At 45.3% G+C, this 18,539-nt stretch overlaps 1 protein-coding gene across 1 annotated transcript in view; it reads left to right on the top strand.

Moving 5' to 3' along the window:
- The first annotated feature begins 7,592 nt into the window (after positions 1–7,592).
- Positions 7,593–18,539, top strand: part of NWD2 (NACHT and WD repeat domain containing 2) — a 173,165-nt gene continuing 162,218 nt past the window's right edge. Inside the window, exon 1 of the mRNA XM_026508709.4 lies at positions 7,593–7,939. Within this exon, the coding sequence (XP_026364494.2) occupies positions 7,789–7,939 (151 nt within the window). The 5' untranslated portion in view covers positions 7,593–7,788. The remainder of the gene's footprint in view (positions 7,940–18,539) is intronic.

The raw sequence follows: 18,539 nt of genomic DNA on the forward strand, positions 1-18,539 counted from the left end.
CAACAACATGGATGGACCTGGAAGACATTGTGCTGAGTTAAATAAGCTAGACACAGAAAACAAATGAAGCATATCTCATTTATATATGGAATCTAAAATAGTCAAACTCATAGAGAGTACAGTGGTAGGTTTCCAGGGGCTAGGAGAAGGGGGAAGCAGAGCGTACAAAATTTCAGTTATGCAAGATAGATAAGTTTTAGAGATCTATACAGCATAGTGCCTACAGCTAACAAAACTGTATTGTATGCTTAGAATTTGCTAAGAGTATCTTACAAAACAAAATAAGAGATCTTAAGTGTTCTTACCACAAAATAAGCATCATCATCGTACGGGGGGCAGGGAGAAAACTTGGGACATGATGGCTGTGTCTATGCTCTTGAGGGTGGTGAGAGTTTCATGGTATATACTTACCCCCAAATTCACAGAGTTGTACACGTTAAACATACACAGCATTTTACATGTCAATCATACTTTGGTAAAATGTTTTCAAAAATCACTTTTTTAATGAAAAGAAAGAATTATAGAAGTCTTTCTAAGGAAAGGTCAGTTTAGGGGAACACCCACGATGACCTTACTCATATGAAGTACATTGGAATTATTTTTTGATAGTGGAAGAAAGGGGAATCGAGATAATTTTCTGCTACTTCAAAGACAATCTACCACAATTGGACATTAGTATTTGTGTTGAGGTATGGTGACTTCTTCACAGAGTGGGAAGATCCATAGTCAAATATGAACTCAAAATGAACACAATTACTTTGCTGTCCACTAACTCCTAAAAAGATGTCAAAAAAGAGTTGGGCAGTCTTGCCATGACCTAAGGCCTGAGATGTGGGCTGACCATATCCCAACATGAGTGTTAGATACCAAAGATATGTGTGTGGGGTGGGGGTTGGGGATGGAAAATATTCATGATGCTGAGAGAGAACCAGAGATGAAATGTGGAAAAATAATAATATCCTCTTTCCTAAGGACATTTCCAATTCTGAGTTCCAGTTTTTCCTGAGAGTCAATTCCATTTCTACCCTTGCATTCTGTATAAGATCCTATATTCTTTAAAAAAAAAAAAAAAAAAAAAAAGATTCTATATTCTTAAAACAAATTCCTTATTGGTTTCAATTATTTACCACTAAAAAATTTTGTCTAATATAGGGGCACCTGGACGGCTCAGGCATTTAAGCATCCGACTCACAGTTTCAGCTCAGGTCGGGATCTCAGGGTGGTGAAATTGAGCCCCACCTCGGGCTCTGGCACTCAGTGGAGTGTCTGCTTGTGATTCTCTCTCTCCTTCTCTCTCTCTCTCTCTCTCTCTCTCTCTCTCGCTCTGCCCCTCCCTCTACACACACGTGCGTGTGCACTTGCCTGTGCTCTCTCTAAATAAAATCTTTTTAAAAAATTTTGTCTAATGTGGAATTAGATCTGTATTTAGTATCTTTTAGAAATGTTATACTCAATTACAATAAAAATACATGTTATAAATATAAACAAAAAGGTAAATATAATAGATATATTTCTACACTATATTTAGAGAGGAAGAAAATAAGTCCCCTAAATTTTAAATTTGACCCAAATGTTCCAAATGATGGAATGATCTTCCCATACTTTCCAAGAAGTGACAAGAATTCAGAATTTAAAACCCATGTTTGAATCATTTGATTTGTAGATGTTTCTCAAAACCTCAAAGCAATCCTAAATACCTGCCTATTCTTTTCCCTGAACTAATTGTAAACAACTTGTCAACTTCTGCCTATTGTTTTCTAAATTTAGACAATAGGATCATTTACATTATGTATTGATAAGTGACCTAAGATGACTGGTGCAACTCCTAACTAATTCGGGCTAAAGACTGTCTGTGATAGGGCCATTATCTTGTGAAGTAAATTCTATGAATTAACAAACATAAAGCAGAATTCCAAGAGTGGAGAGGAAAGGGGGAAAGGCAAACCATAGTATTTTTTTTTAGAAAATAGAATCTGTAAAATTATGTTTAGAGAGATTGTTATAGAATTACCATTTTCAATTTTTATAGGGAAAATATCCCGGAAAAAACACTTTGTCCCAGTAAAGTTTCTTATGAAAGTAAAATTAGCACACATTCAAGCTTAATAATATTCAAGTACAAGCATTTAAACAATGAGATGGTTGACCTAGACTATATAGTTAAGATATTTGGGCCATGTCAGTGTGGAATACTATAAAGAGCATATGTTTTTTAGTTTATTCATGTGGATTTAGTGTTGCATGGTAAAAAAACCCCATCTAAGATAACAGGGAGAGAAATCTGGTTCATGTTCTAGCTTTGCCATTTACTAGTTATCTGAATTTGGACAAACGATTTAAACTCTCTAAGCCTCTTGTTACTCATCTACAAAACTGAACTGTTAATGAAATTAAAGGATATGGAACTTAGCTTTCACTCAATAAAAAAATATAGAAACCAATGTAAATAGGCAATGTAACTAACGTTGCAATCCAAGTAGAGTGTTTTATACCCTATAATATTTGGCTTGCCTAACAACCAGTGTAAATTTTATAGAGAGGTGCAAACGATGTCCATCAGTTTGGCCAAATTGGTCCAAGACGGGGATCTTGTAATACACTGGTAGTCATATGATACATTGTAATTAAATCCACGGTTTGGTGTTCAGAGATTTAGTTTTAATGCTGGTTCTGCCATCCACCAACTGAATGAACTTGGACATGCCACTAAAATCTCTTCATCTGCTTTTTCATATTAAAAAAAAAATGTGGGGAGGGGAACTATAGTTAATGCAGAACGTACCTCCCAGGGTTAGAATCAAAATGACTTAATATGTATGAAAGAGCTTTGTAAAAAGCAATTCTCCAAACTAGTGTCAGATGATGGAACAAGAGAGAAGAGGATGTTTAAAGGTACTGTGTTTAATGTCATGAGGAGGAAAATATTTGGCAATCATAAAATGAAAATAAAACATTTGACTTAGAAATACGAATTAATCTACAATATTTTATTAAGCAATCTACCTTACTTTCTTCTACTTCGTGTGATATGTATAGTGCTTGCAAAACAATGTGAGCGTTTAGAAGGTTGTAAGAGGCAGACTGATCAAAAAATACATTAAACAGATTTGGAAGGGGGTGGATATAAAGTTAGAATTTCTGAGTCATGAAAACATCAGATAGCAATTTCAGAAAGGTGTAACTTTATTTAAAACCAAGCTGCTGTGAATTCTATCATGCCGCAGACACCTCGGAATCAACAGTCTCTGTTGGCAAATTGTTATGCTGACAAATTCTCACATACACCAAAAATTTCCATTTTGTAAACAAGTAAGTGGGTTCCTGATGGTCCAGCTTATATCCTGAGCTGGAACCTTGGAAAGCAGAGTCCTCATTTGAGTGGACCTGTATCATCCATTCCTCACATTAGGAATTACAGATTCAAGCATTTATCACCCAAATCTGAGAGCCACCTTGAACACTAATATTAAATTTGATATTCTTTTTCAAGTCTGGGAAACACAAAAACACATCGTTGGCTTCACTGGCTAGACTTACTGAGATAGTTAGAATAGTATGGTGTGATAATCTGGTCATCTTTATAACACCAGGGGCTCTATTTCCACTTCTATCTACATGGACAACTATAGAACACTGGTCAGAAGCAGCCAGGATATTTGATGTATAGAGAAGTGAGTACACATATAGGTAAATACAGGTTGGGTGATGGATCTCCGTTCTGCTGGGTCACAGTCAGTCACAGGGGTTCTGCTCGTGTGCTCTATGATCACTGGCCCTGTCATCTAAGCAGGATGAAATGGCCAAGTGAGACCGCCGTGCAGATGAGTGAAAAGTCACCACCATTGCTGGGAAGGGAAGTAGGTGAGGTATATTTGCATAACAGGACTTTGGACGAGACAACCTGTACACATATCACAAAGGGTGATGTCTGCACATCATAAAAGGTATACAAGGGACAGCAGTGTCCAAAAAGGGACATCAAGTAGAGTTATTAGAGGTGTTGGGCCCTGGCCCCAGATATCGTGGGATTAAAAGAACCTAACACAATATCTAGCTTACAGGCACTCGGTATATCAATTTTAGATTAAGTTTCCTTCCTCCTGTTTTATAAAACTACTTTGGGGGGGGGGGTTCTCATATATTAAGGAGAGTTGGATCCCAGGACCACGACGTCCCTCCTAGCTCTATGAGTAAGAACCTAGCAGTGATTGAACCTTTGACCAGCCCTGTTTTTATCAACGGCTGGGACCATCATTTCATAAAGATCAGATGCTTTTCTGTAGTCCTCTATCTTGCTAACTGGGGTGAGTGGGAGGATGGAGAGGCAAATACCTGTCCTTGATCACAAGCCCATTTTCATGTACTTTTATCTTCCAATTTCCAGACGCTTTAAACTTTCCAGCCAACTGTGAGGATGATATGGGTTTACCTGAGGTCTTACGAGGAAACAATAGAACAGAGAGAAAACAAGGAATCTGGAAGTCTTTGTCATCCAGTCAACATCCTGTAAGTCGGAAGAGTCTAGTCCTGTGTGCTTCACTGGCTAGACTTGTAGGCATAGACCCTCTCTCCCATAAGGAAAGCGGAAGTGATAACCAGCCTTCCGCACCCGTGAACACAGGCCTGAACATCTATTTTCCAGGTTACTAAAGATGTCAGCCGGGGCCAGTCCCAGGCAAAATTAGAAAACAGAAGAGGTTTGTTGCAAAGAGTGCTGAGATAGGAGCCACAGTACCCGGATCCCCAGTCCAGCATTAATTAGTTATATGACCTTGAACAAGCCCTTTCTCTTTTTTGAGCCTTGTTTTCTTCATGTGTAAAATGGGAGTAATAATAACATGGCCATTATTTGATGAAGAGGAGGAAATGTAAAATGTTTTAAACAGATATGTAAATACAAAACAGTCTCCAAGCTATAAGTCATAGCCTGGTTTCCACATTCAAGCCAGCTCCTTCCCTTCTCTAGTTTCTTTCTCTCTCTCTCTCTCTCTGCTGGTATAGCCAACAGTGCCTCAGGGTGGGAAATAAATCTAGCTAATTCCTAATATAGTGTCAGTGCCATGGTTGACACTTCCCTTATGCCACTTTCATGCTAATGAATGAATCTCTGGTTTTAGAATATCAGATGTTAGGAAGAGACAGAATGCTTGAAGAAGGTAGGAGAAAGATGTGTATGTGTGTGTGTGCACACATGTGTGTGGGGGGGGGGGGAGGGAGGTGGCTGGTCAGGTGCCTTTAGGTAGAAACCTCCCTGATAACTCAAAGACAGCATTTGGCTGTACCTGTGCAAAGCTAGCTGTGCAGGGAGCCCTTTAAAACACCACCCCACAGAAAATGTGAAATTCTCTCTCGTCTGCATCCTTGGTCTGCAGTGACACTGGCAGATGCTAAACTTCGGCCTGTCTAGAACAGTTAATTAGGTTATAGAGGCTGCCAAAAATCCCAAAGTCATCCTAAGAAAGTGCAACACTTTGAGATGTGAAGCAAAGGTCAGGAGACACAAACACTAATCTGAGGTTTAAGAGAGAAACTACCAAATAAGTCGGGGGTGGGGGGCGGGTAAGAAAGGAAGGAAGCAGGTCCCTGACAACCTGGGAACTTCTGATCAGTTTCCTATAATTGTTGAGATTAGGCATAAAGTGGTCCTGGCTCTTTTCTCCAGTAATAAATACTGTGTATTTATAAAGGCTGATACTGCAATAGATACTGTATATTCATAACCTGTTCCAGAACTCTCAGTCCATGCCTCCTGGGACATCAGGAAATCTTTCAGAGACCTCCTTCCCCCTGGAGAATGTTCCCACCTGGGAGTAATAAGGCTGGAGAGGGGAAGGAGATAATTTGAATACAATCAGTTGAATAAATGCCTGGGTATGTTCAAGGCTTCTTTATTGGCTGCATCAAATTATGACAGAGTAAGTTAAGAACTGCTGACTGCCCCCTTGTTCTCAGTAGCGGAGAGGCAGCCTTAAAAACCCAGAGACCCAATTCTTCCAAAAGGTTACCCCAGAAAGCATGTGCTGGGAATGGGGTGGTGTCAGAAAATAAACAGCAGTGCGCGGGACTTCACTGCCACCAGGAGGACCCAGGAGAAGTGCAGGCCAGGAGGAGGTCAGGAGCCGCCTGCAGCAGAAGCCTCGGGTGGGGAGAGAAAACGTGAACTCAGCTGCCTTCAACCTGTGCCCAACCACCCCCTTTCCAATCTCAAAGATATGGAAAAGCTGTTCTTCCTCTCTCGAAGACACGAGTTCCTGCCCCAAAGCTCAAAACGAGAGGTTTGGAGACCAAACTCCAATTGGGGATCCAAACACACCCTCCTCCCTTCCCCCACCCCATAGTACAATCACACTTCTATTCAAGAGTCTTTCTTCCTGTCCTGGACTTTGCAGTATTTCGGCAGGCGCAGCGAGCGAGGAACGAAGATGGCAATTTTACGTCTGGGTCCCTCCGCATTTCGCGGCTTCCCGGCGGTAGACCAGACCCGTAGCGCTCCCACCCCAACTCCAGGTCGCACAGTCCCGCGTCCGCTCTGGCCCGGTCGGATCAGCGTCAGGTGGAGCCGACTCACGCTCTGAACGGACTTGGAAAAGAGGCCAAAGGCCAACTCTGATCTCTCCCACCCCGCCTCAATTCGTGGCCACCTGCACTTTGCGGGACCTTGCGCAGAGCGGCGCTTCCCGGAGCCCCCAAAGGCCTGCCGGCCCTAGGCGCACACAGGGCGGTGCGGGGCTGCTGGAGCCGCGGGTCTGACAGAGTGGCCGGGGAATGCTCCAGGGCGGGGGCAGGAAGGACCCCTCTGGAGCCCAGAGACCTCGGAAGGCTTCCCGCGGAGATCCGCTCATGGAAAGGTTCCGCGACCACGCGGCGAGGAACACGTGAGCGGCGCGGCTTCGCTATAAAAACCCCCGCTCTGCTGAGCTTGAGGCTAGCGGAGCGGCAGGACTCAGCCACCTGCGCCGCCACAGGCCGGGCGACGGCGACGTTCCCTCCAGGACGCTCAAGACGCTCCCGAGTTTTGATGCTTCGGACCCTCGGGGGCTGGCGCTCAGTGCGTGCGTCTAACTTTGAGGCCGGAATTGCCGGCACGTAGGCAGAGAGGCGCCGACGCCGGTAGGCGTGCATTCACGAAAATGCTCAGGGCTTGTTTGACCTTTAGGAGAGTTGGAGGAGTCAGAGGAATCGCGGTCTAGTTGCATTCCTGTTCTCCACCAAAGAGTCAGCCACGAGCGCTCGGGATCGTCCTCGGAGAAGCCCGGAAGCCCATGGGCAGCCCGAGGCCCCCGCGCCCCCGCCGCCCTTTAAGCCGCGGGTGAGTCCTGCGCCCCGTGGGAGGAGTTCCCATAAAGTCGGGACGCCTTTGGCAGATAAAGTTTGGTCGGCTGTCTTCCGCTCGGTCCCCACCGCCTCGGCGACCCCTCTCCCCGCGCCAGGCGCGGGCGGGGAGATGGCTGCGGGCTGGGCGGCCGGCGCGGGCGCTTCCCGGCGCAAAGGGGCGCGGCGCGCGTAGCCGCCGCCGCGCTGACCTCCCGCCGACTGCTGTGCTGAGCCCCGGCAGCGGGCGAAGGCGGACGCCCAGAGGGCCAGGAGGCGGCGGCGGCAGCGGCCCGAGGGTCCGTATGGCCGCTCCCCGCCGGCCGGTAGTGTTTGCCACGGAGCTTGCCGGCGGCGCCTCGGGATCGGGGCGGCTCTGAGCCGCGCCGCCTGCGGGGATCAACCCAGCTGTTCCGCGGAGCCGCGGGCAGGAACAGAGGACCAGGAGGCGGCGGCGGCTATTCCTCCCAGAGGGCGATGTGGCCGGCAGGTGCGGGCACCAGGCTGCCCTGTCCCCGGGACTCCGCGCTCCGGCGGGCGGCTTTCTCTGGGAACCTCACCGCCCTGCCTTCTCACCTCATGCCCGCCGGCCGAAGCGTCCGGGTCTTCATCAGCGCCAACCCTGAAGGTAAGTCCCTCGCTCGGATTTGTCCGTCAGTCCTGTCCGTCCGTGCGCCGGGAGCCTGAGAGTGGCCGCAGCACAGCCCTGTGCGCCGTGCGTGCCCGGCTCTCCCTTCCTCCAGCGGAAGCCGTGGCTGCCCTGAGCGCGTGGGGATTTCATTTGAATCACTTGTATTCTCCCCTTGTGCAGCCCCTCTGCCCGCTGACTTCCCCTAGGACACCCAGGCTCGCGCCCCCCGCGCCCGGGTCACTCCTTCAGGTCTAGCTAAGAAACGTCCGAGGCAGTAGCAGACGCTTCTGGAAGCTCCATCCTGCCACTACCGCCACCCTTTCTTTTAGAGGGTTTCTTCTCCCGGGTTACCGCAAACGCAAATAGTAGTTACCCCTCACTCCCGGCTCCGGTGCAGGCTCCTGAAAGAGGGCTCCCTCCTTTGCTACTTGTTCCCGCCCAGGCGAAATGAGCCTGGGGTTCCCTGAGACTCGCCGCTTGCGGATGCGATGGTGCCTTTTGCTTGGGAGGGCAGAGGAATCCTTGGTAAACCGAAGGCCGCGGCGGTTGAGAGGAAACACGCGGGGAAGCCCCGGGAGGGATGGGAGCTCGCTCTGTCCGGCGCTGGCTTTTTGGCGGAGCGCTCTGGATGAGCTCATCTCCACATTTGGACCCTGGGCTTGATTTCTCGGTCCAGAACCTGGCCTACTCAGTTGTGTTCCTGCTCAAGTCTGGGCACCTAGTAGGTGCAAAACGCAAACTTGTTGATTAATTACATTCACAAATCACGGCAGCTGGGCGCTGGGTGGGTCTTTTCTCTCTTTTTGCTCAACGCTGCCTTTGAGTTCCAGGACCTAAATGTTAACTTTCGTTACTAGTAAGGGAAAGTAGAATGCATTCGACTTAAGCTGGATAAAACTGCAGGAATTGCCCTTCTCTAGAAAAAGTATATGTTCCGCCATAAGATAAGTTTGTAGGAGACTTTTTATGCGCTCTAACAAGCCTGGAGTCTGACAAGAAAGTTAACAATCATTGGATGGAGTCGTTTGAAAACCCAAAACTGGTTGCTTATGAAAAAGCATTTAGAGAGGACTAACAAAACTAACTTTCTAAAATAGTTGTAAAAAAAGAAAAAGCAGAAATTTCAGGTAAAGTTTATGTTATGACAAGGGGATTGGGGAAAGAAATAGCTAACTCACAGGTAATTAGTAATAGAAGCAATGCATACTTTTGAGATGAGGGCATGACTGTCCTATGAAGTTTACAGTTCACTTCCACAGAATGTAATACTTTAAGGAGGCATTTAGGAAACTACTGTGCACTGTTTTAAAATACTTTTAAAATCTCAGATATGCCTTCCAGGATTTTAACTTAAATCTGAATGAAGAAAACCATGGAGATACACACTCGATTTAAAGGTTAGGGAAATCTGCAACTTAAGTGTTCAGATTTGTTTTGTTTTAATGTTGCTGAAACATTTTTTTAAGTGTTGAGAGAATTGTGTTAGAAAACGGTTAGTCTTAAAATTTTCAATTCTCCTAAGCTTAAAAAGAAAACCTAATGAGAAGCGTTTAAGTCTGCTGATGTAGAACCAGCTAAATGACTGTTTTTCTTTAAACATGTTGCTTCTAAAGTCCTGTGAAAATTTTGCTAATATTGATCCGTAGTTAGCTTTTCCTATAAATCTTTATTTCCTTTAAATAAAAACCAATGATTATGGGTTTGTTAAGTCAGCTTAATACTGAATTAGTATTAATGTCATGTTTCTTAAGGAATGTGATTTTCTTACATATGATTCTTCAAATTTTCTAGTTTCTTAAAAGTTTTACCATATTGTAATCTTCGGAAAGCAAACAGGAGGAGGGAGCCGTGATCTTGCTCATGTCTCCTAGTCACTGTTTGAGCTGGAGAGCTTGCACATTGATCTGGAAAGGACCAGAAATGTGACTTCTACCTGAGAAGTTGTAACAGAGGGCAGCATCTCAAATTTTATCCAAATTGGAGAGCCGAGAGTATATTGAATAGAAAAGACGGAGATGGGTATTTTTTTGGACTTGTGCATGAAACCTTGCAATCTCGGTAAATGCTCTGTCAGAGGCAGCACTTTACCACGAAATTTTTATGGACGAAGTTCAGGAAGCAAATGGTTGTGTTTTGGTTCAATCCAATATTAGATTCTTGGCCAATACTCAAGAGTCTTTCCACTATCCAATTAAGACAAAGAACATTCTCTCATGCTTTTCTTTACAAGAGGAAATCAACTGATGCTCTAAATAAAAGCTGCTTTGCGTTGGACTCATAGCAATATGTTTAAGAACCCAGCAAGGGTCTCCGTTAGATTATTGAGTTAATAGGTCTTGCTTTCAAAGGCTCCTGTGGACTTTACCCATCTGGAATAAAGGTAACACATGTCTTTTGAATGGAAAAATTACTGTCGCGTATGTTAGCTCATTCAGTATTTTGATTTCCACTGTCAAGTCCTGTGAGGGTGCTGGGCCAGGGACTCTTCTCTGTTTTGCAGGTAAGGAAACTAAGGCTATGCCAGGTTAAGCTACTTGCCTGCACTCCTATAGCAGAATGAAACAAGGTGGAGCCTTCAGGGGACTCAAAACCTCTCTCTTGATACTCTTTGGCCCAGCCTAGGTTCATGCCAGATTTCTGGCAGGTATCTTATCCCACATGGACAAGACAGCTAGATGTAGCGGATGCGTGCTCTCCTTATTCTTGAATCCTGACAGCCAGAGCTGAGTAGCAGGAAGGGAACCCACTTCCCCTATACCAAAAGGTGGCATAAAGGGCATTCAAGGAAATTTCAGAATGTTCTGGACTCTAATGCACTTGTTCCTATTATAAGTATGTCTGCATCTGACCGGTCCCCACCACATTACAGACCCTGGAGAAGAACCCGTGTGGAGGAGGGAATAGCTTTGTGCCAGATTCTGTGACATGGATAAGCCTTGGACTTCATCTAGTCCCACCTTTCACACAACGTAGAAATTCCATCTGTATCATCTGTATTAATCCTTGGAAGGCTTGTAGTCGCTTAGTCACTGTCTCTCTGCCAGAATGGTACTTATACCTCCTTGGAACAAGGACTCTAAAACACATATAAAATCTTCCACCGTGATTAGCCTGAATTGTTTATGAGCATGCAGAGGAGAGGAGCCAGCACAGTTCTCTCCGTGGGTTGAAATTCACAGGGGCCTAATAAGTCATCTCTTCACCTCAATTCTTAATCAGTTTAAAACAAAGCAAGTCTCAGCCTGGGCTGCTGCAATAAAGTAGCACAGACCAAGGGGCTTCAGCAACAGATTTCTTTTTCACAGTTCTGGGGGCTAGAAAGTCCAAGATCAAGGTGCTGGCAGGTTTGGTTCCTGGTAAGGGACCTCCTTCTAGTTTTCAGAGGACCGTCTTCTCACAGTGTCCTCACGTGGCAGAGAATACAAGCTCTGGTCTTCTTTTCTCTTTAAAAAGGATGCTAATCCCATAATGGAGGCCCCACCGTAAAGACCTCCTCTAAACCTCATCTAAACCTAATTACCTCCCAAAGGTCCCACCTTTAAATACCATCACATTAACGGTTAGGGCTTCCATTTATGAATGGCGGAGGGACAGAAACATTAAGTCCATCACATTTTGCCCCTGCCCACCCCCACCAAATTCATGTCCTTGTTGCATGCAAATTATGTTCATTCCATCCCAACAACTCCAAAATTCTTGACCTGTTCCAGCATCAACTCTAAAGCTCACAGCCCAAAGTCCCATCTAAATACAATCTAAATTAGATATGGGTGAAACAACAGATACGAATTATCCTAAGGCAGAATTCCTTTCCTGCTATGAGCCTGAGAAACCAGAAAAGTTATGTGCTTCCAAAACGGAATGGTGGGACAGGCAAAGGATGGGCATTCTCACTCCAGAGAGAGATGAAGGATCCCAAGTAAGTTGGGGCGCCTGGGTGGCTCACTTGGTTAAGGGTCTTTCTTCAACTCAGGCCATGATTCCGGGGTCCTGGGATGGAGCCTGGCATCTGGCTCCTTGTTCATCAGGGACTCTGCTTCTCCCTCTGCCACTCCCCCTGCTTATGCTCTCTTGCACTATCAAATACCTAAAATCTTAAAAAAAAAAAAAAAAAAAAAAAGATGAAGGGTCCCAAGTAAGTTCAAAACCTAGCAAGGCAAATACCATTAGGTCTTAAGGCTCTTGGAATAATTCTCTTGGGTTTTCGAAGCTCTGCCTTCCACACCACCCAGGGGTGGAGTTCCACTTCTGGAACTCTGTGGGGAAGGAGTTGCCCACCAAGACTCCAGGAGGCCCTGTCCCCAAGACTTCGGACCCACGCCATGCCATCTGCCCTGCTGAAGCCTAGGTGATGCCTTCCCCCACCTTTAAACCAAGGAGGCAGCCCTAATGATCTCTGAATCTCCTCTGGGGTCATTTTTCCTTTGTCTTAAAGAATCACACATGTGCACAGCTGAACGGCCGCCGTATGATCTAGTCCTGAAGGATCTGAGAAGTCTATCAGCCTTCCTTCCTTTGAGCCTGTTTTTGTCTTCCTCAGTTCCAGCTGACCTTGTTTCTACTGGGGTGGTCCATGGTTTACACCCATACTAATTTCCTTATCAAATGCTCGTTCAACTCCACCCTTGGTGTTCTTTTCAACACAAGCTTTGCCATCTTTTTTGGAATAGGGATAAACTGGAGAGTTTTCCAGATCTTTAAGTTTTGGTTCCTTTTTGCTTAATTTCTTTCTCAATCCCTCCCCCCACCCCCCATCCCCACCTACAATTTAAGCACTCAGGAGGAAGCAAGCTACCCCTTCATCCAGTTTCATGGCTTACAAGGGCTGCCTGCCACAAAACTCTAGGGCACGGTTCAGCTGCATCGTTTCCCACTTTACAACCCTCCCCTTTGGTCTGTTGTGCAGTAACACGTTCCTCACTTGTCTTAGGTGTTACCACCATGGCCATATTCTGTTCACAACTTCTCTGTTCTCTAAGATGGAAGCTTTCTCCACAGCTCTCCGCTTTCCTTTCTGAGCCCTCCCCAGAATTGCCAATAACCATCTCTTCGCGGCGATCCTGGCATTTTCTAGCACGCACCTCCAGACTACCCGTTACCCGGTTCTAAAGCCGTTTCCACGTGTGTTGGTATTTGTTACAGCAGCACCCCGTGTGGGTACCAAAATCTGTCTTCGTTTCCTAGAGTCGCCGTAACATTTACCACAAACTGAGTTTTAAAGAACAGAAACTTACAGTCCTGTGATTCTGGGGGCTAGAAGTCCCAAAGCCAGGCGTCAGCAGGGTCATGCTCCCACTGAAGCCTCTCGGAAAGCAACCTTCCTTGTCTCTTCCCAGCTTCGGGCGGCTCCTGGCGGTCCTTGGTGTACCTTGGTTTACAGCTTTGTCTCTCCAACCTCTTCCTCCATGTCACGGGGAGGAAGGTCATGTCCTCATGTGGTGGAGAGAGAATTGTTGCGTCCTTCCTCCTTTTGTAAGGACAGTAATCCCATCATGGGGGCCCCACCCTCTTGACCTCATCCATACCTAATTACCTCCCAAAGGACTCACCCCACAACACCAGCACTTTTGGGGTTGGGGCTTCAACATATAAATTTGGGGGAACAGAACCATCAAGTCCATGACAGGTAAAGTCTAAAGTAGAAAGAAAGCCAAAATATTGCCCTTATTACTGCTAAAAACTGATGCAGGCCCAGAATCCTTTATCATCTTTTGGGCCAGATAGGATTTTGGAATTCCAGATTTTTTTAGGTTTTAGAAGAAAATGGTGCATATGCTGTTGATTATGTAGGGTCTGGGGTAATACCCCATCATCAACTATGAATCTGAGGAGACGACTTCACTCTACATCCGTGTTCTACTTTCTGCAGGGCTGGACAGGTTTTATCTGCATTGTCCTATATGGTAGCACTAGCTAAATACGGCTCTTGAGCTTTTGAAATGTGGCTGGTATGACTAAGAATCTGAATTTTTAGTAGAGTAACTAATTTAAATTTAAATAGGCACATGCCGCTACTGGCTACTACACGCCGCACGGAGCTCTGAGTGGAGAAATCAGAACGCTGAGTGGTTCCCTGTGTGCTAAGGTCAGGTTTGCCACTGCTCACTCAGGTCACTTAAGGTTGCTGCCAGATGAATTGGGGAAAAAATTTTGTTTTCAACACTTTGGGGATTTTGGAAGTGCGGGTAAGGACTGTGGACCTTTGGGGGAGGGGATATGGCTTTTAACTTTAGACAAGTAGGGTTTTCCAATCCTGAACCTCAGGATTGCATAAACTTGCTCCCTCCCCAGACACTGTCAGCAATGGACAGGGCATAAACCCGCCCCTTCCCCCACCTGGTGAACAGACTTGACCCTTTTACAATTTAAGACATGGAGGAACAGAGAAGAATGACAGGTTCACTTACAAGAGAGAATGAAGCGGCTGGGCTATTTGTGTTCAGATTTTCCTTCCAAATGCATCCATCCATCCGATTAAGACACTTCTCCCCTGAGGAGTGAGTAATGGCCCTGTCCAGGACTACCGTGCTAGTGGATCTCGCTCTGTGTGTTGGGAAACATTGGAGGAAAAGATACTCCCCAACACCTCCTTTTGTACATTTCCCGCCCGCTCAGTTATGCACCTGTCATCTTTGAGAATTGCACATATTTGTCCACAGTATTAACGATCAGATGGCTTGTCCATTTCCACTTAGACTTTGTATTCTGCATGTCTTTGTATCTTCCCGGACTCTGTTCGCCATATCTTTGGGGTCTTAGTAGGAAAGCTTGTTCTCCATTTTGGCACAAGCCACAGTAAAGAGAGAAGGATTTTCCCTACATTGCTGCAACCAGTGTTTATTTTACTTTTACTTCAGCTTCTGCTCCTAGGCAAGAGGCAGAAAGCTGGGTATCAAGAAATTCACATGAAAGCTATGAATATTCCTTACCCTAGTTCTTCTTATCTTCCCTACAGTGCTAATTATTTTGAAGGCTCCCTGTGTTTTCACTGTTTTTGTGAGTAATCGGAAAAAATAGTTAACACAGCAAAATCATACCTATATGTGTGTGTGTGTGTATCTACACACAGCTGTTTGATGCCCCAGAAACATCTTTAAGAATTAGGAGTCTTACAGGAGAACACATTGAACTGCTATTTTACAATAAATGCACATAGAACATTTACAACATGTTCTAAAATTCTAGTGGTTGTATCTTCAAGTCCTTGAGTAAATGTTATTCAGGCAGGTGAGAATCTTAGATACAAGTATTGATTGGAGAGCCAGCCTGCCTGGGTTTGCCGCCTCAATCCACATTTAATGCTGTGATTCTTCAGCAAGTTGCTTAATTACTTTGTTCTCAGTTTTCTAACCTGTAGAAGGGGACAGCAGCAGTGCCTGCCTTACAGGGTTATTGAATAAATAAGCTAACGCAAAGGCTAACGCAAAGCACTTAGAACAGTGCTGGGCACAGAGCAAACATGAAATCAGCGTTTGCAGTTATTACCCTTATTATCTTTATTATCAGTTTCTCCTGTGATCCAGACGTGGTGCGGGTGTGGGTACAGGAAGCTCAAAAGGCATTTCCTGCCCTCGAGGAATGGAGCCTGTAGACACGTATCGGTTAGAACTCCATAGTAAGATAAAAACCACTCCAGATACTTCAGGGAACCCAGCAGTCCCAAAAATCATTGAAGGATCCAGTGAGTAAAAGGATTGCCACTGGGCATTTAGGTCACCTTGCCAAAGCTGTCACCTAGAGGGCAGGAGACTGTAGAAGCCACCGCCCGTTATCCCAGCTGCGCACTGTGTAGCTGGCCAGTTTCTGCAAACAGGCCCATCTGCTGAAACCACGTGGCAGCCACCACAACTCATGGCAGCAGAACGTCCCCCGTCCCCTGTCCACACCTTGTGCAGGTACACCCCTGGCAGACCCAGAATTGCACCCTTGCAGCAAGTAAGTCAGGGAACTTCCAGACTTCCCGCCCTTAGGCCACAGGGAGAGAATGAAAGGAAGTGCTAATGGATACTCAGCAGCGAGAAACCGTATCTAGTCCAGGGGGACGCAGGCACGTGGGCTGGTTCAAGCAGGAAATAGTCACGAAGCACGTCCTCCACAGGGAGGGCTGTTCTGGTGCTTAGCGTAGGGCAGCAACGAAACAGGCACGTCTCTGTTCTCGTGCAGTTTACATAAATAATCTATGCCATGAGCACGTGCTGAAGATAGGAGCAGGGCATTAAAGAGGCACTGAGGAGGAGTCAGCCAGCCTGCAGCTCAGAATGCGGGTTGGGAGGGCTTCCCAGGGGAACAAATAGAGCCAGGGTGTAAACACTATCCTACGCGGTCGTCAAATAGGAGGCAAAGCGATGATGAGATCTCTGCAGGGAATGGAAAGAGCTTATCCTTATTATTCAATGAAGAACTTTTATCCCTTTGAACGAGAGAGTGGAGCTGATGTCTTGAGGTGATACTGTCACTTGTCCCTTAAAGGTGGCTCATTTAGAATGACCTTTAAAAGAAAGCGGGGCTTGGAATGTATAGTACACTCTACAAATAGATTGTGACTTTTTGGTTTAGTAAATCATCTACAACTCTTTTTTAAAATTCTTGTCACACGGTTGCAGTGACACCATCGGCTGCTTTAAAGGGTGTGTGGCAAGTTTGTATTTTGTTTGCTTCCATTGTCTGTTGCTTTGTAGCAGCCCACCCCAAAACTTAGTGACTTAAAACAATGACTCATCATTTCTCACAGTTCTATGCCTGCCTGGCAACCCAGGCAGGGCTTGGCCTGCAGAAGACAGGTAGCTCTGTTCCACTGAGCCTTTAGCCAGAGTCACTCACTTGACTGCATTCAGCGAGACCTGGGCAGAACTGGGCTGGAAGGTCCAAGAAGGCTTCACGCCTACGTTTGGCTCCTCATGGCTCCTTCGTGAGGGCCTGCTCTCTACCTTTCCTCATTGTTCAGGAGTCTAGGCCAGGATTCCTGTTAGGGGATTAGCAACCCTAGAGAAAGGAAATGGCAGCTAGCAGGCCTCTTAAGGCCCTGGAAGTCCCAGAATGTCATTTTCACTGTGTTCTGTCTGTGCAAGTCATAAGCTAGCCTAGATTCAGAGGGAGGGAAAATAGACCCTATCTCTTCATATAAGGAGAGGCAGATGCATATGGGGGGAGGGATGGGGTAGGAATGAATGGTAGCCAACTTTGAAAGCTACCAAAACCCCAATTATATTGTGTAGTTTCTTTGGCCTGTCTTTGCCATAATTAGGTTAAATGAGAAAATGCATGAAAAGTGAGTCAACTAGTGCTGGCCTGTAGCAAGTGCCCAACAGTGGTAACAGTTGTGATGATTGCAGTGAGTTTTGAGGATCGGCAGTGACTCCATATGTAGTACTCTTCTAGAACTTTCCAAATTCTAATCTGAGAAAAACCAGACTCTGCAAATAGGTAAAAATACCACCATTTTTACTGGAAAAGATAATAATGGAGAATGCTCTCATGCTTCCTAATACTGAACACCAGAATTAGACATTCTTCTGCCCACACTCCAGCAGTGATGGGCCTCCAGGGGGTCTGCCCCATAAAACATTGAGCCTGGAGAAGAGAGTATGAACCACACTCTATGTGGACAGGTCATTTCCTAGGGGAGGGAATAAGCAGGTGGGCTGAGCTTGCCTGGTTTATTTTCCCCACATTATCAGTCAAATAAGCCACCCCTTTATTTGACTAAAGGGTAGGAAGGAGGTAAAAGGAGTTCAGGAGGCTCGTGCTCCAGGAGAAACCTCCAGTTCGAGGAAGAAGGACTGCTCCCTTAACCTGAATAATTACCTATTTCAGTTTAAACATTTTTACACAGTGAGATCCTTTAATTACCGAGGATCGTTTAAATTGGATATTTAGCTTGACACAACCCAAATTCTATCACAGCCAATATCTAACACAAGAGAAGACCGTAAGCTAGAAGGGGCGACACACTTTGTATGTAATAGCAAGAACTGTATCAACTCTCAGGATCAGATATCTGAATAAGGTAAGTGCTTCGCATGCCTTGGGAAAAGTCACTTCGTCTCTCTAGAAATAGCAAGTCGTTTTAAACCACTATGTTTTGATAGTGGGTAGTTTGATATGCAGCAATAGACAACTGGGAAAAATAAAGTACACACTCACAAGCACCTTTTAAAATGGCAAGTGATACAATTTCTGCAGTGTAACCGGAACTCATCTACAGGGTAATTGGGCTTGATAAAGTGGGCTCAAAGTTCTTTTCGACCTGAAACATTCTTGTAAGTTTTGCCCTTACTGGTCGTGTGATTCAAATCAATGTAAAACGTGTATGTGGTTCAACAGTGTCCATACGGGCCGAGTTATGAGCGGTCGATCTAGAAGAATGTCCGGTGCTACCTCCTTAAAGACAGACACCTTTGTATTGCTTCTTCAGAGCTTCATCTTTCATCCTATTTTTTATTGAAATCAAACAGGATTCATTCTGCAAATTAAAGTAAGTAGGCTAATGTAGAATTAGAAAAAGGATCTGTGGCAGGAAGTTAATAAAAGGATAGAGACTACAGCTTTGGATGCAATTCAGAGGGAATAATACCCATTTCTAATGAAATGCTTCCTG

The sequence above is a fragment of the Ursus arctos genome, unplaced genomic scaffold (genome assembly GCF_023065955.2).
Source record: "Ursus arctos isolate Adak ecotype North America unplaced genomic scaffold, UrsArc2.0 scaffold_9, whole genome shotgun sequence".
Lineage (NCBI taxonomy): Eukaryota > Metazoa > Chordata > Mammalia > Carnivora > Ursidae > Ursus > Ursus arctos.